The sequence below is a fragment of the Stegodyphus dumicola genome, chromosome 4, assembly GCF_044657685.1.
Source record: "Stegodyphus dumicola isolate Sdum_Otavi_A_Nest chromosome 4, ASM4465768v1".
Classification (NCBI taxonomy): Eukaryota; Metazoa; Arthropoda; class Arachnida; order Araneae; family Eresidae; genus Stegodyphus; species Stegodyphus dumicola.
Window position 1 is genome coordinate 105,089,034 of NC_140771.1, and position 22,725 is coordinate 105,111,758.

General features: G+C 32.2%; 1 protein-coding gene across 3 annotated transcripts in view; it reads right to left on the reverse strand.

Moving 5' to 3' along the window:
* Positions 1 to 22,725, reverse strand: part of LOC118182799 (uncharacterized) — a 623,155-nt gene that overhangs the window by 494,740 nt on the left and 105,690 nt on the right. For all 3 annotated transcript variants that reach the window (XM_085815295.1, XM_085815293.1, XM_085815294.1), the window contains exon 3: positions 1,368 to 1,592. In XM_085815295.1, the coding sequence (XP_085671421.1) occupies positions 1,368 to 1,592 (225 nt within the window). The remainder of the gene's footprint in view (positions 1 to 1,367; positions 1,593 to 22,725) is intronic.

The window sequence follows — 22,725 nt, forward strand, 5'->3', positions numbered from 1 at the left end:
AAACATTTGTTGAGTATGGTGACGACTATTTGTGCCATGCTCCTGTTTTACAAATTTGAGAGCTTCTCAGAAACTAAACAATCAACTCTACTTGAATGAATTTCTAAGAGCCATAGAAAATGTTGCAAACTGAACAATTTCTTGCTTTCTAAATTTCAAGAAAGGAAAAACCTGTTAATTCCAATTAGCTAACTAATCTAATCTGTGCATTAATATGATCGTTTCGTCATTCGTTTTAACTATTTATTATCAGCATAAATATTTCTAAAAAATGTCACGATAACAATCCTCAGAACCTTTATATCCTCAGAATATTTTAAAAGTGGAATAAAATGATAAAAAAGAACACAAAGCAAAATAGAAAGTGAAAGTGGCTATCGTACAGAGGGTGTTTATACATTTTAAGAACGATTTCAATAAAGAATAAATACAAAGCAAATGTTTTGACAAATTTTTGGCAAAAGCTTATTATTTGAAACAAGAAATACGCTCTGCTAATTTTAAATTCATTCTTCTTTCAAAATGTCTCATGTAAACAAGCTGTGGATTTAAGGATATGTTTTCAGCGCTTTCCGAAGAGAAATTTTCCTACTTCATAAATCAAAATCATATTAAAATGCGTGATATTAAAATTTCCATGTACAAAATAAGCAATGTTATTAAATGGAAGGCGAAAATCGTTTTCTACATGAAAAGAAGGCTCCAAAAGAATACTTGAGAAAAGTATGTACTGTTTCTGATGTTCATAAAGTTAAATCTTTGGTAACAATTAAAAATACGCCGACGCAAAAATCAATTGCAAAATCTTTAAATACATCTGTAAGAATAATAAATAAAATAATCAACAAAGATTTACGAAGAAAGAAGAAACAAAACTTTAAAAAACATAATATTCACCAGCTTTTCTCGAGGCATGCGGCTCAACGCTAGATAGTTTGTATAACCTATATGAAAAACTATTTTGCAGGAAATACATTGTTACAGACTGCAACCTAAATGACTGCAACAAAAAAAAAAAAAAAAAAAAATGCCTGCTTATTATCGAAAATGAAGGGAGAAAATTATACAATCTGATACCCTTCGAAATATTACGAAAAGGTCTTCTATCATAAAAATGACAGTGCTAACTTATAGTGCAGAAAAAAAGCTATTAGATCAAACATAAAAGAAAATATTTTTTACATTTTAAAAATGAATTAATTAGCCTGAAATCATTCTAAAAACGTATAAGATCTTCATTATTCCATATAATAAATAACCTATATATTCTCCTACAGCTATTTGTAACTTTATTCTTCATTTCCAGGTATAATTTCTGCAAATAAAATAATTTTGGGAAAATTTCCAACTTTATTGGTCAAACAAACCTGCGAAGACGTATCCTCCACTGAAATTACTGGGAAGCAGAGTAACCCCAATAGTAAAATCTCGGAATAAGGTGGGTGGCAAATGAAGTCTGTAAGGCGCTTTAACGTCAGCTTCTTGGTCCAGTCGAAAGGCAGGAAATCCATCGGGACCGATCAAAAAATCCACTCCCTGAGAGGCGAATGGTATTCGGATTGCTTGCAGGAGGTCCAAAACGCGAGGCTGGACTACAAAACAAACAAAAAAAGGGCGGAAGGAAAAAAATTACTACAGAATTTTTTTAAAAAATAATTTTGCCTTGTAAGATATATTTTCAATAGACAATTTAATTGAAAATATCTGTTAGGGACTAACATTTAAATATGTATACAGGTATATACAAAATATATAAAAGTATCTATATCTGAGATTCTTTGCCCGGAAACTTACTCTAATTCTGGATGTTGTTAATAATTACGATTTTCAAGATCTACATTGCGATTGGATGATTAGTAACAACGAAAAAATTCTCGAGATTTTAAATTTGCTTGAAATAGAATATATTCAGTGTTACGACTTCGAAAACCTTTATACCACTTTACCTTTAGAAGAAATTCATAGTAGCCTACTTATTCTCTCCAGTTCCTTTGCGCAGATTCTTACAATAATTTCTCTGGAAGAAGAAAACTTTTCCTCAAAAGTGTACTTTTTAACAATTATTTTCAATTTGATAGCACACTCTTTAAGCAAGTACAGAGAATACCTATGGGCGGAAACTGCTCAATTGCATTCTGTGGGCTATTCATTTTCACGCAAGAATTTAAGTTTGTACGTTTACTTAATCTTGAAGAACGAAAATATTACCAACACATTTTTCGATATATTGATGATGTTATTGCCCTTAACAACTTTAACAAACCAGAAAATGCAAATATTTACCCTACTTGCCTCAAACTTAATGCCACTAATACTATTCAAAATGATATTGTTTACCTAGATCTTCAAATTCTTAATTACAATCTTATTAAAATATTTGACAAACGCAAAGACTTCAATTTTCATACACTAAAACTTACTAACTGTTTTTCTAATATTTCTAAAAAAGTCATTATCAATACAATTAATGCACAATATCTTAGAATTAAAAGAATCTGTATAACGCAGACCTCCTTCAAGAAGAAACACTTACAAAGCAATCTTATTCCAAAAGCTATCATTAAAAATTCTTTCTTTAAAGAAAGCTGGCATTTACCTCTTATTTTAGATATTTTAATTAGATACTGAAATTTTTACTTAAATCCCAAGGGAAGGTAACTGATGGATGGCTAATTTAATTGATCTAATGTAAAAATGTAACATAGTTTTCTTCTATTGCTTCAATTTTTCTCTTAATTGGCACATACATTCAGTTACATTATTAAATTTATTATTTATGATTGCTGTTTTCTGGCCATACCTATTCTTTTATTAATTTAAGGGCTATTTTCATTTCAAAAACGCTTGTCCGCCCTCTAGCGCGAAGAATTACGACTTTTTATTAATAAATTGCTAATTTTTCCAATTTCAACTTCTTTCGGCCAGATAAGCACTTTCTTAGAAGTCAGCCATTTTGTTTTTAGCTTCACATTTTTTCACGACACAGTTTTGAACAAGACGCCATTTTGTTAAAAATAGCCAATGTCATTCACTTCTTACACCCTCATCTAAAAATACAAGTTTTTTTTCCCATTTGGCCATTGCTTTCCATTGGCTATTTCTTCTTTACGTTAGTTTCCTCCTTCTACGAAGCTTCACCATATTGAAGAACTTTTAACTATTTTACTTTTCTAGTAGCACTCATTTAGAATGCTTCTTTTTACGGCAAACCTTTGCAGCAATTTCGATCATTTTATGTTGAACAGACCACCGCTCTGGTCTGTTCAACATAAAATGATTGTATGTTTCGTCCTTTTATAAGGACATACTTTATATATAAAGTATGTTTCGTCCTTTTTTTGTATCCTTCTTTGGTCTTTTCAAGACCCATTTCGACACGTTTTTATTATGCTTCTTTTGATTCTTCCACTTAAAAAGTACATAATTTTCAGGCTACAGGTTGTATCCCTTAAAATTGTGTAATTTTTGGACTAACAGCTTTTTAGCTATTTATTTTAATTGTAGGTTTGCCTAACTAGGCTTTCTTGTAGAGCTTTTTGTTGTTTAATAATAAGTTTTACATTTACAATTTAAAGTACAGCGCGTCGAGAAAACGAGCGATATAATTGAAGACTTACTAAACTTTTTTAGATTATTAAGTTGGACTGTTCTATTAGTGAAATTAAGTTTATAGTCTCAATTATTATCGTTTGAGGAAACGCGCTATAGGTATTAACTTAATACGAGTTTTGAGCTGCTTTTCCCTTGATAAATCCGGCTCACACCTCGAGTTGAGCTATTTACCATTTATTGCAATTTTGCGTACACATTTACTGTGTATTTAAAATGTATTTAATTTTTATAAGAGTTATTTTTAAAATTATTTGTGCGTTAAAATTTCTTAATTTTTTCTCACCCTTTTTGATTTTGAAGTCATCTCGATTTGTAATTTTTACATTTAATTTTTACGAGATAACTTTTACTACTTTAATATTCTTTCTACTTGTTACATGATTTTACATTTTTGCTAAGAACTATAGTGTCAAATGTACTTTTTAGCATTAGCTTTTAAACTTTCCTCTTACTTATAAAATTTTAAAAAAATTTGCAGCTCAATGCGCAAAATTCTTGACCACTAAGATCTCTCTAATTCATGTTGTCTTGCTACTTTTACATATATATACTGCCGATGGCAATAAGAAAGCGAAGTGCATAACTAGATGCTGTAGAATCCCATACACAAAATTTAACGTTCTACGGCTAATTGTTTTTCAAATATGCGAGATATATACGTACGTACGGACGTCACAAAAAAATCCTTTTAAATCCATTTTACAATCCGTTCGAGGAAAAGAGTCCTTTATTCTATTCGTACGTACACAAATTACGCAAAAAAATATTCAAAATGAATTCGGGCACGGTCAAAATGAATGTTTCCGTTAAAATATAATACCCGAAATTTTTTGCGATTCGATACATCCTTTACTTTGTACATGTAAGTAAAAGTCAGATGGACAAAATAATAAAACGATTTACGGCATAAAGTATACATCTACAGATATTCGTTCAAAGAATACTTACTCTCAACTATAAAGTACTACATACTAATTTAATTAAATTATTTATAATTTTAGTTAAATGTTTAGTAAATATACATTTTAGTTAAAATGTAAGTTTGATAAGGAATAATATTTTATGTAAGAAATATCGTTTTGAACTCAATTGATTCTAAAAACAGTAGGAAGTAAAAATCTCAAGCACAAATAAAGTTCTATATAAATTTTGCTTAAACTATTATCTACTGGAAAGAAAAAACTTCAAGCTCATTGTATGTGGGAAAAGAAATTCTTGCACGAAATTCGGATTTGAGGGAGAAAAATTGCTCTTAAACACGTACATCCATTGGACTCCCTACATTGAAATAAAAATAGCTGACGCTACGAAAATCTAGATAATAAAACATTGATGCTAAAAAAACAATGAAATTCTGTTCTTGACCTAGAGTAGGTTCGAGAGGCTATTCAGGGAAGGACTTTTTTTTCCAAACAAGAATAACCAGGAGAGAAAATGTATCGCCCTAGTATTAGAAAATTTTAAAAAGGTATTATTTTCGAAACAAAAAGCGTACAAAATTGCGGTAACGAAGAACAAAAAATTTGCATGTTTATTGGAACTAGTGTTATCAGCGTTCAGTACAGTTCTAGTAAGAAATTTTAAAAAGGGAGTAGAAAAAGGTAAACAGCACATAGAAAGATTAAAAAGTTATTACTTTCCTTTCATCTTCACTTTAATTTATGTCTGAAAAAATAGAATTTTTCAGCTTCATAATACATAATCAGCTTTATATATATTTTGCAAAACACAAATTTGTGGAAGAATTAACAATAAAAGTAAAAATATCCCTCTTTCCTTCCTCATCCAGATCATTTATGCTCCCAAATCATTATTCGAAAAGGCATTTACAACTTTTAAAACCTGAAAAACGCATGTGTGAGATGATTTGTAGGTGCTTTATTTTCTACTACGATATTTTTTATGACGATGTTTTTAAACTGCAAAGTTTTTGAACTGCTTTATTTTCGATGACGTTTTGTACTACGGTGTTTTTAGAACTGATATGTTTTCTCTTTGCTTTCTTTTCTCCCACGATGTTTTGTACCTGAAGAAATAAATGAGCCTAAATAGATTGTAATATCAATGAACATTTTTAATGACAGAGATTAACTTAAACATAGTTGCGTACAGCAGAGAAAAAGGGCGAAGAAGTAAGAATGGTATACACATATACATACATAAGAAATAAACACTTACGTCATCATCACCGCGCGGATAAACGCGAACGGCGCATGCGTCACGAGAAGCTCTCTTAAGCTAAACGTCGTATTATAATTTATGATACAACAATCCCCCTTTCGACGTTTGGCGGCTGAAAAAAAAAATAAACATTAATCATTTACAGTTATTCCAATTAATTTACAGCACTTAGAATGTTTCGAAGCAGTCAATGTTTTTTGTCAGTACATCAGCAGGCATTTTCTCTGTTGGCACATATTTAACGTCTGTTTCATTTCTTTCATAAATTTAACGAATGAAATGATGTCTAATATCTATGTGTTTAGTGCGTGAGTGATAAACAGCATTTTTCATAAGCTTTTGTGCACCTTGATTAACACAATATATAATGGTTGGATAATCAGCAGTAAAATTTAATTCTTTAAGGAAACGATGTAAATAAACTGCTTCTTTGGCACTTTCTGAAAGACTGATGTACTCTGCCTCAGTACTTGATAATGCGACAGTTTGTTGCTTTCGTGATTCCCATGTTATTGGATTTCCAGCAAACTTGAATAGGTAACCTGTATACAATTTTCTAGTATTAACATCAGACGCCCAGTCGGCATCAGTATATCCAATAAGTGCTTTTCCAGTCTTTCGAAATTTTAAACAATAATTTTTAGTTCCTTTTAAGTATCGAAGAACGCGCTTTGCAGCCAACCAGTGTAGTTTTCCAGGATTGTTATTAAATTGGCTCAGGTGACTGACGGCATATGCAATATCCGGCCTAGTAAACACAGAAAAATACATAAGCGAACCAATTAGACGGCGATAAGGTGCATTGTTCATTTCTTCCTTTTCAGTTTCAGAAGGACACATTTCTTTACTTAATTTTACACTAGGATCTAAAGGAGTTGCTACTGGTTTTGCATCTTGCATATTAAACCTTCGTAGGATATTATCAACATATTTCTGCTGAGATAAACTAATAGAATTATTATTTACATCTTGATTAAATTCCATTCCAAGACAATAATGAAGTTTGCCTAAATTGAAATAAATAAAATGAAATTCTTTAGAAAGATAACCTTTAAGTTCAGCATATAAATCACAGCTATTTGTTGCTATTATTAAGTCATCAATCAACATATAAAATTAGAATTAACTCACCTTGAGATGTTTTCATCCTGTATACACACTTATCTGATTGTAATGGTTGTAATCCAAAGTTTTTGAGTTTTTTGTCTAATTTTTCATACGACTGTCGTCCACTTTGTTTCAAACCATAAAGAGACTTTTGCAAAGCACAAACATAATCAGGATTATTTTGGTCTTCAATATAATTCCTTAATTAGGATTATTTTGGTCTTTAGCTTGTTCCATGAAAATTTCTTCTTTTAAATCTCCATTAACATAAGCCATAACAAAATCTAGTTGATATAACATAAGGTCTTGTTCAGCACTGTATGCAATCACAGTTCTTATACAACTTGCTCTGGCTACTGGAGCAAAGGTTTCATTAAAATCAATTCCAGGTTCCTGTGCAAATCCTCTAGCAACCAATCGAGCTTTTCTCTTTTGAACTATTCCATCTGCATTATATTTCGTTCTAAGAACCCAGCGACATCCTATTACCTTTTCGTTCTGTGGTCGCTTTACTAATTTCCATGCACCATTTTTAACAAGTGCTTCATACTCACTTTGCATAGCCTTATGCCATTCTTCAGCATAACTTCCATTTAATGCTTCTTCTAATGTCGGATTTGTATCTTCTTCAGCAATTTGTGCTTCTTCCTTTTCTATATTTCTATTGTGGTACTCCTTTTTTGGTCTTCCTGGCTTCCCAGTCTTGACTTTCTTTGGACGACCTGGCCCCCTTTTAATCTGCATTTCAGGTATTGATTCGGAATCAGAATCTTCATTATCAGATGATTCAGCAAATGCTTCTGCCATATTTGAGGGGTCTTCAGTTATTTCATCAGCCGATATTTGCTTTACATTCAGAGGTTCTTCCTTCTTTTTATCAGGAATATTTTCGAGTAATAAAACTTCTAAATCTTTATCATAATTAGTACAGTTTTCAAATTCATCAATGAATCTAACATCTCGGCTTATAACGATTGTTCAGGAATTTTTATTCCACAGCCTGTATGCTTTCGATTTATTTGAGTATCCTACAAATATATGTTCTTCTGATCGAGGATCGAATTTCCCTTTAGACCTTTTATTAAGTACAAAACATTTCTGTCCGAATACTTTGAAGTGAGATACAGTTGGCTTGATGCCAAAAAATAATTCATAAGGTGTTTTGTTTATTCCCAGGCTTCGATTCGGGCAACGATTACGAATATAAACAGCACAGTTCAAGGCTTCAGCCCAAAAGGATTGGGGAAGATTATTTTGTAGTAACAAACATCTGGCCATTTCAGTTAAAGTGCGGTTCATGCGTTCAGCTCTCGAATTCTGTTGAGGAGTCATTGGTGTAGAGAATTCTCGTTTAATCCCGCATTCTTGAATATATTTATTAAATTCTTCTCCGCGATATTCGAGACCGTTATCAGTACGAAGGATTTTTATTTTCTTTCCTAGATGATTTTCAACCGCAGCTTTGTATTTAATGAATGCATTTTTCACTTCATCTTTAGTTTTAAGAAAACTGACTTCGACATAACGCGATTTGTCGTCTATGAAAGTAACAAAATAACGTGAACCAGCATGGGATGGGGCTCTCATAGGTCCACACAAATCTGAGTGAATCAAGTTCAGTAATTCATCACTTTGAAATTTTGATTTTTTTTAAAAAGGTTGCACAGTTTGTTTACCTCGGATACAGACTTTGCAGTCTTTTAGAGATTCAGTGTTATTAAAATTTAAATTTCTAACCATGTTATCAGACTTAAGTCTTTTCAAATCAGACTCATTTAAATGACCTAATTTAAGATGCCACTTTACAAAATCACTTTCCTGTGCTATTGCAGCTGTTTCAGTGCTTGGATGTATATAATAAAGATCACCATGACGAATAGCCTGCACTAGTATAGATCCATTTAGTTCTATTATTCTAGCATGTCGTTCTGTAAAAATTACTGAACGATTATTTGCAGTAGCTTTAGATGTTGACAGCAAATTACATTTTAATTCCGGAACACACAACACATTTTTGAGCGTAAGTTTAATTGTCTCATTTCCGTTAGGTACTGTGATAAGGACAGTTCCAATTCCTGTAATTTTTGATGTTTTGTCAACTGCTAACTTTATGGTTGAATTCGTTCGAGGGTGAAATTCTGAAAATAACCTTCTGTCATTGCACATGTGAGATGTACAGCCACTATCTAAGCACCATAAGAAGGTCTTCTGATAAGCATTGTTTACAGCTAAACTAATCTGCTCTTCATAATTAGAAGCCATCATAGAACCTTGATTTCCCTTATTTGATTGCGCATATTTTCTATCAGTTATTTTCTTTCCGCATTCAGATGCCTTGTGCCCAATTTTCGAACAGTAATTACACTTCAAATTTCGAAAATTTCTTTCAGCAGGAAAATTTTTGTTTGAATTTACCTTCCATTTTTCATTTTTCTTCTGTTCTTGATTTCTTCTTTTATAATCAGTATAGTATGCATTTTGCGAATCTTGAGACGTTTTCCCTTTTCTTGCTTCCCATTCTTCTAACATTTTGATTTTCAAAGATTTGGGACTAGGTAACTGATCTCTTGATTCGATGGCGCATCTAAAATTTTCAAAATTTTCTGGAATACTATAGAGCAGAAGAATCGATAATAAATCATCAGCTATGTCAATTTCCATTTGTTTAAGCTTATCAACTATTTCGAAGAAATTTTTCAAATGTTCAGACATCGTTTCGCTTTCCTCCATTTTTCTAAATAAAAGCTGTTTTAATAATGTAGCCTTCTTCGCAGGTCCTTTCGATTCATATACGGCTTTGAGTTTATTCCACAAAGCATTTGATGTCACACAGTGCTTTATATGACACAGTTCACTAGGATTAATAGCAAGAATTATATCTGCGCGAGCTTATTGATCAGCTTGGAGCCATTTCATTTCGTCTTCGGTTCCTTCAGCAGGTTTTAGCGCTTTAACGGTTGCATAATTCTAATGGTTGTTTTTACTCAATACTGCTTCTATTTGTAATTTCCAGCTGTCAAAATTATCTTTTCCGAGCTTTTCTATAGTAGTCAAATGCGACATAATGTAATACAGTCTCTCACAGCCAAAAACCAAGATTGAGCGCTATAAAAATAGGCTTAACTGAAAGCTGATCAGTTCTTACCGTTGATTAGACGTAACAGTTCTTGCACTGAATTAGGCTTAAGAGTTCAATGCTCGAAAACTTCAAAATGTTCATTTTAAAATAAGTATTTTGCTAATTAGGCACAGTTGAAACGTTCCTGGGCCCATAACCATTGAAGAAATAAATGAGCCTAAATAGATTGTAATATCAATGAACATTTTTAATGACAGAGATTAACTTAAACATAGTTGCGTACAGCAGAGAAAAAGGGCGAAGAAGTAAGAATGATATACACATATACATACATACGTAATAAACACTTACGTCATCATCACCGCGCGGATAAACGCGAACGGCGCATGCGTCAGGAGAAGCTCTCTTAAGCTAAACGTCGTATTATAATTTATGATACAACAGTACCACGACGAGTTCGCCTTGCGTTGTTTTCTCAGCGACGTTTTTGTCCGCGAAGTTTTCGGCAGACACCGAAAAATGCAATGCTTCGATCTCAAAAAACTCTTTCGGAGTTCATTTCTTGTGCCAGAGAATCCATTAATGTAGCCCATGAGGAAATAGATAATTTATAAAATTAAATAGCATGTAATATATATAAAATGAAAAGTTAAATAAATTCTTATTATACGTATACAGTTCCATCGTATTTAATAAATTCTACTTACATCTTGAAATTAGTGACAAAAGAAAGAAAACATATTGTTTTTTTAAAATGGAACATTAATTTCGATATAAATAATGTATTCGTATAGGATATCATTTCAATACAGAAGTAGTATTTAACCAAGAAATTCTGGTATTGAATTATATAGTTCTATACTAAAAACATTGTGAATAAGAATTCAGGTTCTTGTAATGTAAACGATGTCAATTTCCTTATTTCGTCATAAACCGCAAAACGGAGAAGTTTCCCATTATTTTCTTGTTTTTAAACACACTTTTTAGTTTATTTTGAAATATACTCTTAAATGTATAGACCTTAATTATTCTTATATTATTATTATGCAAAATATTTTCCATGTTATGTCTGAAATGTTAAAAGATTTAGGAAAACCTTAAAATATGTATAAATAACAATTACTCATTTACGAACGCATGTACAATGAGAGGCATTTTTCGAGTCCCCTCTGCAAGGCATAATGGTTAGCAGAGGCTGACTATTAATCCGAACTCGAAGATTTGAATTTATATCTTTTAGTATATCAACCAGATTGAGTTCTATATTTTTATTGGAGTACACTTTTAATGCCAATAAAAATATAGAACTCAAAAAAATTTCTCAAAAAAAAATTTTGAAACTGGGCAATCAGGTTACATTATTGCAAAAAAATCACTGCACATGCTTAAAAAAATTTTAAAGCTTGTACAGTGAAAAATGCTTCTCTGTGCTTTATCTTAATATGTTGCCATTACAAGAGTTGAATCATTCAGCCATACATAAGATTAACAAATACATTTATCTGAGACCGTACTCTTGACTTCAATATTTGCATCAACAATTCATATATAACTTTCCTTAAGAAATGTTTAATCCATCTTTGATCTCAGAGGTTTATTAATGTAAAATTTATTATATAAATATTCTCCATAAACTAAATGCACCACCATATTGGTTTATTTTCACTCGATATAAAAAGGAATATATTATAATAATTTCAAGCAGAATTCATTTTATTGGTCTTAATAGCTCCATACTTCAAGTCTCGTGACTATCTTACTTGTAGATTTTAGAAGCCTTTGAACAGAAATAAAAAGAAAGTAAGTCAAAAGGAAAACTGCTTTATCTGAAATAGTAAAGCATTCATCTCTAAAAACATGGAACAACTGATTCTAAAATTTTTTACCGAAATTTGGGGCATAATTTAGAAACATCTTCGGCAACACAGACAGGTAAATAGATTATATCTCTGTTCTAAATCTGTACAATGCAAAATGAAATTTTTTCAGAAAGTTTTGAAATTATGTGCTAATAACGTAATATTATTTCTAGAAACAGAACATGAAAAATAATCTTAAAAGTCTAACCTTCCAAAATAGGAATAACAACAGCAAAAAGAATGCATTGATGGAATACTTCGAAAACGCAGTGCAAATGATTGTTATTAGAGAAGAATAATCATCATCCGTCAAATCTGGAAGTAAGAGTCTGTGTTATCTATGTGCGTAACGTGCTATTTCGTATCTCAAACTGTGAAATTATTTTTATAATCTCATTTCCATTGGTTAAGTTCTTATAAGATTCTGGTTGCATATTTCTGCCAACTTATTGCTACGTTTCATTTCTACTGATGCGTACTTTCATCTAGCACCTTTTACTCATTGCATGAATAAGATTATTAAGGTATTGAAAAATATAATATTGAAAAAGCAAACACGGTGCGATGACCTTGATTCTAAAAATTAGCTAGGATAATTCCTAGAATTTTAGATAAAAGATCTCGCAAGGCTGTTGGCGATACTAACATACACATTTATGAAGAATTAGCCAGCTGTGAATTTTCGCTTGTTAAGCTACAAAGGATTTTTGCTCATTCATGATTTGCAAAGCTCATTCTGAGACTAAATGAAGACAAGGCGATTTGATGTCGTTAATTTCCCTGAGTAAAAAACGGCAGTTTGGAATGAGCGAAGACTAAAATGAAACCTATTTCTTAGTGAAGATTTCGGAGCAAACCGTTTATGATGACAGGTCTTCCACATCAAAAATGGTAAAACAAGCTCCTGAAAATTATGCTACACATAATATTCTACAAAGAAACTCTTAAGTTCTATTTTTAAAGAATATATTTCTGAAATGAGCATCGCCTCTGAAAATTCCAAGAAATCAGCAAAAGAGAACAAATACCTCCTGTAATTTCCTTTAGACCTGAGGTTAAAAGGAATGACTCTAGAAATACATTTACACTTCCGTAATGATTCAGTATTAAATTGGTAGAGTCCTGCGCATCCACCTTATTAAATTAAATTCTAAGGCGACGAATTTTCGTAACCGTGCCTAACAGTGAAATCAATCCTATAATTAGTGAAAACACTGAACTTCAGACTGACGAAAGATTCTCCCATCAAGACTGTGCTATGAAAACTCTCATATTTAAAATTTTTGATGAAATTAGGAATTTTACGATACCCTTTGTAAAAGTGAAACATCGCTTCAAAAAGGAAAAGAATTGCTAGTGAGTAAGCTACCGGATATATACTTAGGACTGAAGGAGGTAAAATGATCTACCAATTTAAGTTCCTGTTGTATTATAAAAGGCGAATTTATACATTCAAGCAAGGGAAATTCTAGTTTGTTTAGGACTTCGCGGTTTTGAATAAAATATCTCGAAATGTGTGTGCAAAGATTTTATTATGGATCTATCGTAAAGAATGTCACGGATTTATATGGAATTACAGGAAACTGCCGTTCTTTTGGGTAGGAAAGTTATAAGAGAAAAATAAAAGATACTTAAACCACACTCTAAGAAAAATAAAAGACGCGGGAAACATGCAAGTAACTAGGGTATTTGTTGTTAAAAATCTGTTACGTGAAATGTGATATTTTCACATTTTTAAATAAATAAATTTATACAATTTTTGAATGTTAAGTTAAACATATTTAAGAATCCTACTATGAATTCTTGTTTGTTTAAGTATAATTTACTTTTGTTTAACATGTGAAAGCTTAGTTACTATTATGTATTCCTTTAAATAATATTGATACGATTATACTCAGTTTTTATTAGGAAATTATGTTCGTCACGGTAGTGTTAATCACCACCGGTTAGGTTAGGTTAGGCTATTTGAATATGGGAAAGCACTTTAAGGCTATCTGCCTAAGGAGAGTAACGCCTTCTTGAGGACTTTCTAGAGAAAATGGGCTTGTGTTCAGGTTATATACACATGACGAAAACCATGAAACCTAACCATGTAGCCAGTCCGCTTATTTGGGTTCGAGCTTGAGCTACACTGCAGTATTAAGCAGCCTTCAACTTCTGGTTTACTGGTGGGATCTATCACCAATGATGATAGTGAAAGACCAACAGTAAACTCAAACATTAATATTTACCCACCAGCGGCCGAGCGGTAACAGGTGAACAGGTTGGCTTGCACGGACGTTTTCGCGCTTTTTCCCATGTGTAACGTGCCTACGAGCCAATTTCTCTTTAAAAGTTCTCCACGAAGGCATCCTTTCCCTTAGGCAGATAGCCCTAGTGTGCTTTGCCGTAATCCCAATAAATTAAACCAAACCAAGATTAATATTTTTGAGATTCACAATACAGTAGACGCCGCATGTAATCGCGGTTAAAGTTATCATTCGGATATCGTTACCGAATTACTCAAGCCCCGACCGTTTGTATAAGAGAACGTTCTTTTAACTGAAGTAAAGTCTCCGAGTAAGGTCAAAATAGATTATAAAAATTGTCAAGTGTCAGAGAAATGTCGCCCAACAGCTTGTTATCAATTTTAGTCAACCATTTAAAAATACAAATTAGGCAAAAGAGTAAGATTAGTTTCGCGAAGATTTTTAATATCAGTGTCCATTTTGAGGATGATCAGATAAAGGTCCCTCCCTCTCTATTAGGGGTTAAAAAAATTCTGCAGATTCCCTCCCTACACCTTTTAAAATAAAATAAGAATATATAATATACATAAATCCACGCCAAACTAAGATTGCATTTTTGCCTAATTTTGAAACTTATATTTGCATGTCCTCTTCCAGCAAATGAGGGGCTTCCTCCGAGTATTAAGATTAGGGATAGAGCATCGGTCAAATTATTTCCAGAAAATGTTACAAACAATTCATAAATGAACTATTTCATTAAAAGCACTATAAACATATCATAAACAAATTTTTGCATTTTTTTTAGTTAAAGGTCTGTGAAAATACTTATTCATATATTTCTTATTGTATTTTACATTAAATTATATTATTTTAATACCCTTTGCTGTTTTCAAGAAAAATGTTTCGCGTCGTTTAATGTTATAATTCGGTTAATGCTATCAAAAATGGCCTGGACAAACGTGATCACTTTGAGCGGTGCCCTACTGTAAGTAATTATGCCGTCCTGGAATGGATTAGCAACAAACTGTTTTACCAAAAATGTTAAAATTTTGAAACAAATATTTCATCATGAGTAAAATCATTATAATCAATATAAAATAAAATACATTAAGTCCTCTAACGCAAGTCATAATTAAATTCTCAAAAATAAGAAAATAGAAATCATGGTCTGTCCCCCTTACTTTTTTATTTTAAAAAACGCATTCAAAATCAACTGTAAGTTTTATAAATAAAGTTTTTTAGAAATTCAAAAGATACAGTAATTGGATTATGCTTCTCTTGAGAAGGTGTGGGAGTGGATTATTACAGTAACTTTTTCAGCGTTTAATCATCGAGAACAATTCACTCGATTTAACGCACTGGCCATAGGGGGCCAGCTTTATATACAGAAATATCACTATCTAGTATTTTTCCTCCTTTCTCTTCGACAAGGGCAGTGCGGATTCGATCAACTCGTTTCGGTATATCGTGCACATGGGAGAAATAAAGTTTTGGCCCAAGGGTTTCCGCTCATTTGGGGGGCCAACATTTTATTGGGTAAACGCAATTGCTAAGTCGTAGAAGGGGGCAAGAAAATCTAGAACAAAACCATTCTCTTAGATACACTGTTACCTTATCAGCGATGTCTTGTAGTTTTATACAGCGACATATTTCTTCTTTGATCCACTAGACGGCGCGTCCAATTTCATCTGAGGAAGAACTATTTATATGCTTGTCTTTATCGAGGTAGTTCCTTATTTCCAATTTTCCCAGAGGTGAGAATCATAAGGGTGGCTTTTAGGAAAGTGTATTTCATCACACAGGAATGAGAGTTGAGATTGGTTCGCCTCCGGAGAGTTTTATTGAGTGCCCAGCTTGAACTCATCACGTATACTCCGTAGATCTTAACATTTTTCTACTACATGAAAGGAGAAAGGATTTCGAACAGCAGTTTAGAATTTTGCACAGTTATTATCTGGAAAAAATCAGATATAGTTCATGGAAACACTATATTTATACTCTATCTGGTTAATGTAAATTCTATTTATTATCTAGGTCCTTCAATGACTGAAGGGTATCTTCATTTCGAATTGAAAAATTCAAATAAATATAAACTGTAATGTAAGTGGAAAAAATATTTCACGTAAGTTTACTTGAACTAGAAATCCAGTATCTAGGAAACGCTTTTTAAAGCAGCATCTTTTCAAGAACAATATTGTTATCATTGATCATGCGCTTTTTCTTTTTAAATATCTTCACTTGATTATTACATACTCTTACATATAACATAAAATTTAAATTCCTATGATATTTCAGTTGTTTCTTAAATTAAGAGGAAGTTTGAGATTTTTGAAATATCGCTACTTTGTAATTATTTTGGTTCTGCATCCATCTATAATTAATTGCCGCCATTTGGTTTCTAGAATTTAGGTATAAGGTTTGATCAAGTTCTCAGCTGTCTAATATTAAAAGTGATTTCTAGTTCACAGTATTCGAGTCAAAACGTTCTGATGAAGAATAATGACAAAATTATCATCATGAGTATAACAAAAATCAAAACATGTCCTCTGGGAAGGGGGAAGATGCTGAAAGGTTTGATTAAAATTACTTTTACGTTAACTCTGTTCCACCTCTCAGTTTTCTTTCGTCAGCTTTCCACAGAATGTAAATTAAGTAAACCATAAATGCGAAAGCCGCCCATCCGGGATAGTGGTTAGTGACTCTGACTGCCGCACCGAAGGGCCCGGGTTTGAATACGAGAAAAAGCATGGATATTTTTGAATGTATAGTGTCTGTGCCGCATGGGGGTCCTCAAATAATATGCGGCGAGAAGAAAGTCCGCTCGAGAGGTTGGTGGTAGAGGAATAGGTGTAAGACTCTCGGACCCGTCGCCCCCAATGCGCTCTTTTTCAAAACAGCGGATGGAACTAACCAAAGTCGTACTGTGACCTGTATGGTGCTCAAGGCTCTTTCTAACGACAGACGCAATCTTGTCTTCTTGCCAGGAGAAATTTTGTGGGCTTGATCTGATATCAGACCAACGAGATTAGTCATAACAAGAAATGCGAAAATACTTTTTTGGATGATTCAGTTAACTTGATAACTATCGCTATTTGTTTATTAGCGATGAACTTATACTTGCGCTTAGTGAAATCGGCTACTGGGATGAAACTGCAGGTGGTTTGATATGACTGTGAATTGCTTGTTATATATAATCTTAATTTACAGATAATTAACCTGGCAGCAGGTTCGAGCTAGGATTAAATTTCGTGTCCATTTCAACTCTTCAGTTTACTTAAATTATTTCCAGCCTGTAGCAGTAAGAAAATTAATTGTAATTTTTGTTAGCAGTCTCCTATAGAATGCAAAATAAACTTTTGAGTTTTAATTAATTCTGAGTTAGTTGCTGTCTAGAATGCAAATAATTTGTGAAAACGGCGATAAATCGCTTGAACTTGATAAGGGCTGGATTTTAGTAGATCTAATCTTATTGTGTAATTGCTCATACGAAAATTATCAAATTAGCAGTTTTCTTTCACGTCATTAGACGAATTTCAAAAGTACCGAAAGATATCGTAAAGACCTTATTTTATTCTAACCAATTATTTTTAGTTTTAGACACTTTTCTTTCCTTTCTGATTTCAGTTTGCTGCCAGAATGCAGATTTTAATGACGTGTATGCAAATTCGAAGTGAATTCGGAAGCAGTATTTAAGCAGCGGTTCAAAGAGTACGTGATAGTAGGAGAGTTAGTTCCGAATTTGTGCCGCGTGATGCAGTAGCTTTGTACGTGAATAGTTGGTGCTTAGCCACTCTTTTTAGATAGTATTGATATTCTGGATTCGGCTTTGCTGTGTGCAGCCGATTTAGCGTTTTAAATAAAAAAAAGGAGATAGTCGTGTAGCCAGTCTTACTGTATTGTGACTGAACATTTTATTTTTCTGTTAAGTTACTTAGCCACAAGTGGTGGCAGACTGTGAGCACCGAGTGAATGCGCTTCTGGTTAATTTAGTTCAAAAGTTATTTAAACCTTATTCTGCAGTCATCTCTTCTTTCAAGACCTAGAGAGAATTCACTACTTAGTCTTTCAGTAGGGTCTTTACAGCTGATGATATCAAAGCACACTAAATAATAAATAAATAATAGCACAATAAAAGCACTCTACAATATTAGTAAAATATCAAATTAATATTTAGTTCTTTCTCTTTTTGTCTCTAAGCTGAAATTAATAAAGTACAGAAAATCATTGTAAAAATTTCAATTTCCGACATTTTGTTTGTGTCTAAATGAAGAGAATGTTAATTTATATGTCTTAAGATATAAATAAAATACTGCAGTAGCCCAGCTAGAAACAATTTGTAAGGATTTAAAAGCATTCTTCCTATGATCACTTGATGTCATATTCAGTACACTTACCTTGCAATTAGAAGGTCTCAAGTTTGATTAATAGTAAGAGTACAATTAATTTTTGAGCTTCCTAACAACAACATGAAAAAAATTAACGATCCTTTAAATAGAAGAAAAATTTTGAATAATATGCAATGTCTTTTTTTTCCTCAAACAACCTCTGACATTCACTGACAAAAACCTAAGGGGAAGATGCTAAATTTATTTATGTTTATTAATTTTCTTACTGTAACTGCGCAAATATGCGTTTAGAAGGAAGAATAAATATATCGAATTTCAGTGTACACCGATATCACACATTATAAGAAATTTTAGTCCCTAACAACACTATATAAATTGGCATTTTTCCCTGAATAATATTTTGCAAATGTCCATATTTTATTGGACATTTAGAAATGCAAGCTGGATGTAAATGAATCCGAATGCAAACCGAGCTTTGACTTCTAAAATAACTTATACCACCCACTGTTGGAGGAACTATTGGAGTAAGTAAAAGCCAGAACTTAAATTCCTACAATTAAGATTTCATGAAAAAAACAAAACAAAAAAAAAAAAAAAAAAAAAAGCAGAGATTATAAATACAGATGTAATAGAAACTGGCCTAGTAACGGTCATTGCGAACTTAAACGGTTAAAGATGGAAGACTCAATATGGTTTTCTAAACATATTAAACATAACCACTCTTATGTTTTTTACCAATGCATTAACCCGAGTGGGTTGAAAAAAGCTTCCAAAGTCAGCAGTTCCAATTTTTAGCAGCCGCAGTCCAGAAAGTCTACAACAAAGGCCTAATAAGTGTTTATGTCCCAAGGGCGTAGATCTACGACTTATAATTACATGGGGTTAAAATCATCCTACTACAACAGTGTTGCTTTTGTTGTAATAAAAACAGGAAAACAATTAGGGCCCCTAAAGAACAATTAGGGCTCCTAAAGAACGTTGTTTTAGAACGTCAGACATTTTAAAGGGGTCGTTTTCATTACTGGATCAATGTTGGTATTACTGGATTAATGTTTTAAAAAATGTTATGAATTAAACATTTTGGTGGCCTTGTAACTGCTACCTATACATAACTTCATATCATTAACATTGTTTCTGTTCATGCTGGACAGAATATCATTAACATTGTTCCTGTTGGTGCTGGCCAGAAGTTATTCGTTCGCTTAAATATCTTCGTACAGCCCAAACCAACCTCATATGCAGACTAAAATTAGAAATATATTTTACATGCTGACCGACACTAAAAATATGAAGATAGTTTATTGTTTATTCTTTTTCTTTCGTTTCTTCCCCCCCCCCTTTTTTTTTTATTTTTTATGTTGAAAGAAAAGATACCTTTTTTGTACAGTTCCACCCAAGGATTTGATATTTAGATTATTTATTATCTTTTTAAGAAAACACGTTCCATATATGTCAAGCTTATATAGGTAAGGCTACCATATACCTTACAGACAAGCTCCTTCAAATATATAAGACACTCTTATATTATGATCAAAATGATATCTAGAATAATTCATATACCCTATATATTATTGTTGATATCAAGGCAACAAGAATCAGCATAATATTCCTAAATTTGCAAGACAAGTTTTGAAGGTTTGTAACGTTGTTCATTCTTAGCTATTACAGAATATATCCAACGTTGAAGACTGGTAAATTATCACCAAGTTTTTTAAGTACTACAAAGTCAGGCAAAGGGTTATAGAACCCTTTATTAACTCAGATAAAGTTTAATAGTCAGTAAAACTTGCGCTTACAAAAGCCAACGCTTTTCGCTTAACTAAAATAAAGGTAATGAATTGATGAAGTTTAAGTATAGCCTTAGTCTATGCTTGACAGTTTAACTATCGCACAAGATGCTCTGACTCGAAGTCGGCGTAAAGAAGCTTAATGGCAAGAGTAATTCAACGACGCAAAATTCTAAACTCTAGAGAATCAAAGTTAGCAACGTGATCATCATGCAGGCAGAGCACGCCCTCCAAAACCTTCCTTCAAGTACTTTCTTCTTTCTACCTAATATGAATATCGCGCGTGCTGGAAATTTGCATCAGCTGCAGAAATGCAAATGACGAAAGAGAAGCATGTGCTCAGGCTATATAATGAGAAGAAGGAAGTCAAGCATCTATGATAAAAAATGAAAACAACTAAGAAAAGGTAAAAAAACGAATTACCCTCAACTTACGTATTCAGCTTTTAAGAAAATTATTTCACAGTTGTTTTTATTTTTTATCCATAGATGACGCCAGCAGCTTCCATCCTGTCATTGCCGGAGTTTGAGCGCAGGCTTCTCTTTCGTCATTGCACTTCTGCCATGGACCTTATAAGAAAGGATCTTCTCTTATAAGGTCCATGGCTTCTGAAGCAACAGAAGAAGGTTCTATATTTAAACCTTCGTAAATAGTCCCGCAAATTTATGAATATTCGCTGATTCTTATTGCCTTGACACTTCTAATAATCATTATTAGGCTTGTTGTTTTAACTCAGATTCTATATATGTACTGTATTCTGGCAACAATACGAAATATTTACCATCTTATATCGGGCAATGAGCAAAGACCAGATTTTCAGAACAGTGTTAATAAACTGAATGTTCTTGTAAATGCCTAGAAAGAAATATTCCTAAGAGAAATATGTATCATTATAAAATGTTACACTTTTCAAAGAAGTTCCCTGATAATCATAAATAAAAGAAAGAAAGAAAGAAATTCCCTACTAAGCAAGCAATGATGATATCTTCAGTAACTTCAAAAAGTTTTACCTCTGTAGATAACTGCAGTTTCTCTGAAAATGTAAAAAACTTTTGAAATTTCCTGATAAGAGAAGAAATCTTACAGACTTTTTAAACACCTTTACTCCAAATAAAATTTTTAAATGTCCTATTTACTTTACATTTTCACAGCATTCCGATACATAAACATATCTGAAAGAAATATTTGAAATAAGTTCATACAAAAAAAATATAAAACAGAAATGTTACGAATTAAATTTGTTGGTGGCCTAGTAATTTGAAAGCAAAAATATTCGCACCTTCTTAATAATTACATATACATATTGGGTAGGACTTGAATACCAATAATAAGCAAACAAACTAATAAACAATGGAATCTGAAGGACCAAATCTATATATTAAAATTGCCTAACTTATAGAATTAAGTTTTAGAGTTTCTTTAATAAAAACTACCTTTGCAAGTATTAATTTTGCAGACCAAATGGAAAGGCAGGGAATTGTGTTAAAACATTCGTGTGTGAAATTCTTCCTTGAATAAGGGCGTCTGTTAACTTATGGACAAAACTTGGGTGGCATGCAAGAAACAGATAAAATAAACTTCAGAAAGAAATACATAAGGTTAAAGATAATTTATTTTCAAACAGTGAATGCATCAGAATTGCACATATGGCGAGCAGGCTGGCAATAAATTGGAAATCACTAAGCCTTTTACACGTTTTTAACCTTCCTAAACTGTAAAATATTTCTCTCTTAAGCAACGCCTCCAGGCTGTATAATAGTAACGTACAACAGTAATTAACGGAAAAAAATACAAGATTTTGAAATATATATATTTAGTATATATACTTTTTTTTTTAATTTTTTTTCGTATCAAAAATGCGGGAACATTTATTTACTAAATAAAATTCAAATAATGATACAGTAACTTATCAAGTAACCAGCTGCTACATATAAATTTAATGAACACTAAAATTAGATTTGAGAAAAATATTTTTGTAATGCTTTGTTTAATTTTGTGGAAGAGTAATCGCATTTTCTTTTAAGAAACATATTATTTCCACGTATGCAGTTTTAAGTAAACAAATTTGATAGTATTTCTCTATGGTCATGTTCCATCAACTTAGGCCAAAGATCTACATAACAGAAGTCAAAGGTCTGATTTTTCTTTTTCTCCCCCCTTCTCTTTTTTATTTTTCCTCTTCTTTTCTTGTTTTCTTTTTTAAATTTCATCTTGAAATCATAGGCTAAAAACATAATTTCACAGGAGGCTTTCATCTTACCATTAAAAAAAGTACTTTCACTTATACTTAAATATATCATGAGAATAAATCCACCCTATTTTGTAGCATCTAAAACTTCGTATGAAAATTAAACCTGTGAAATTTCTAATTAAAAAGACTAGATAGTAAATTTTACCTCCATCTGTTCTATAATGTATTATTAGAATTCCCCTTAGGTATTTAATAAACAATGAAATCTGAAATTAGAAATTCGCTCAGGTTAAGTCACGGTTGTCACGGACATCAGAGCTTTAATACAAGGATCA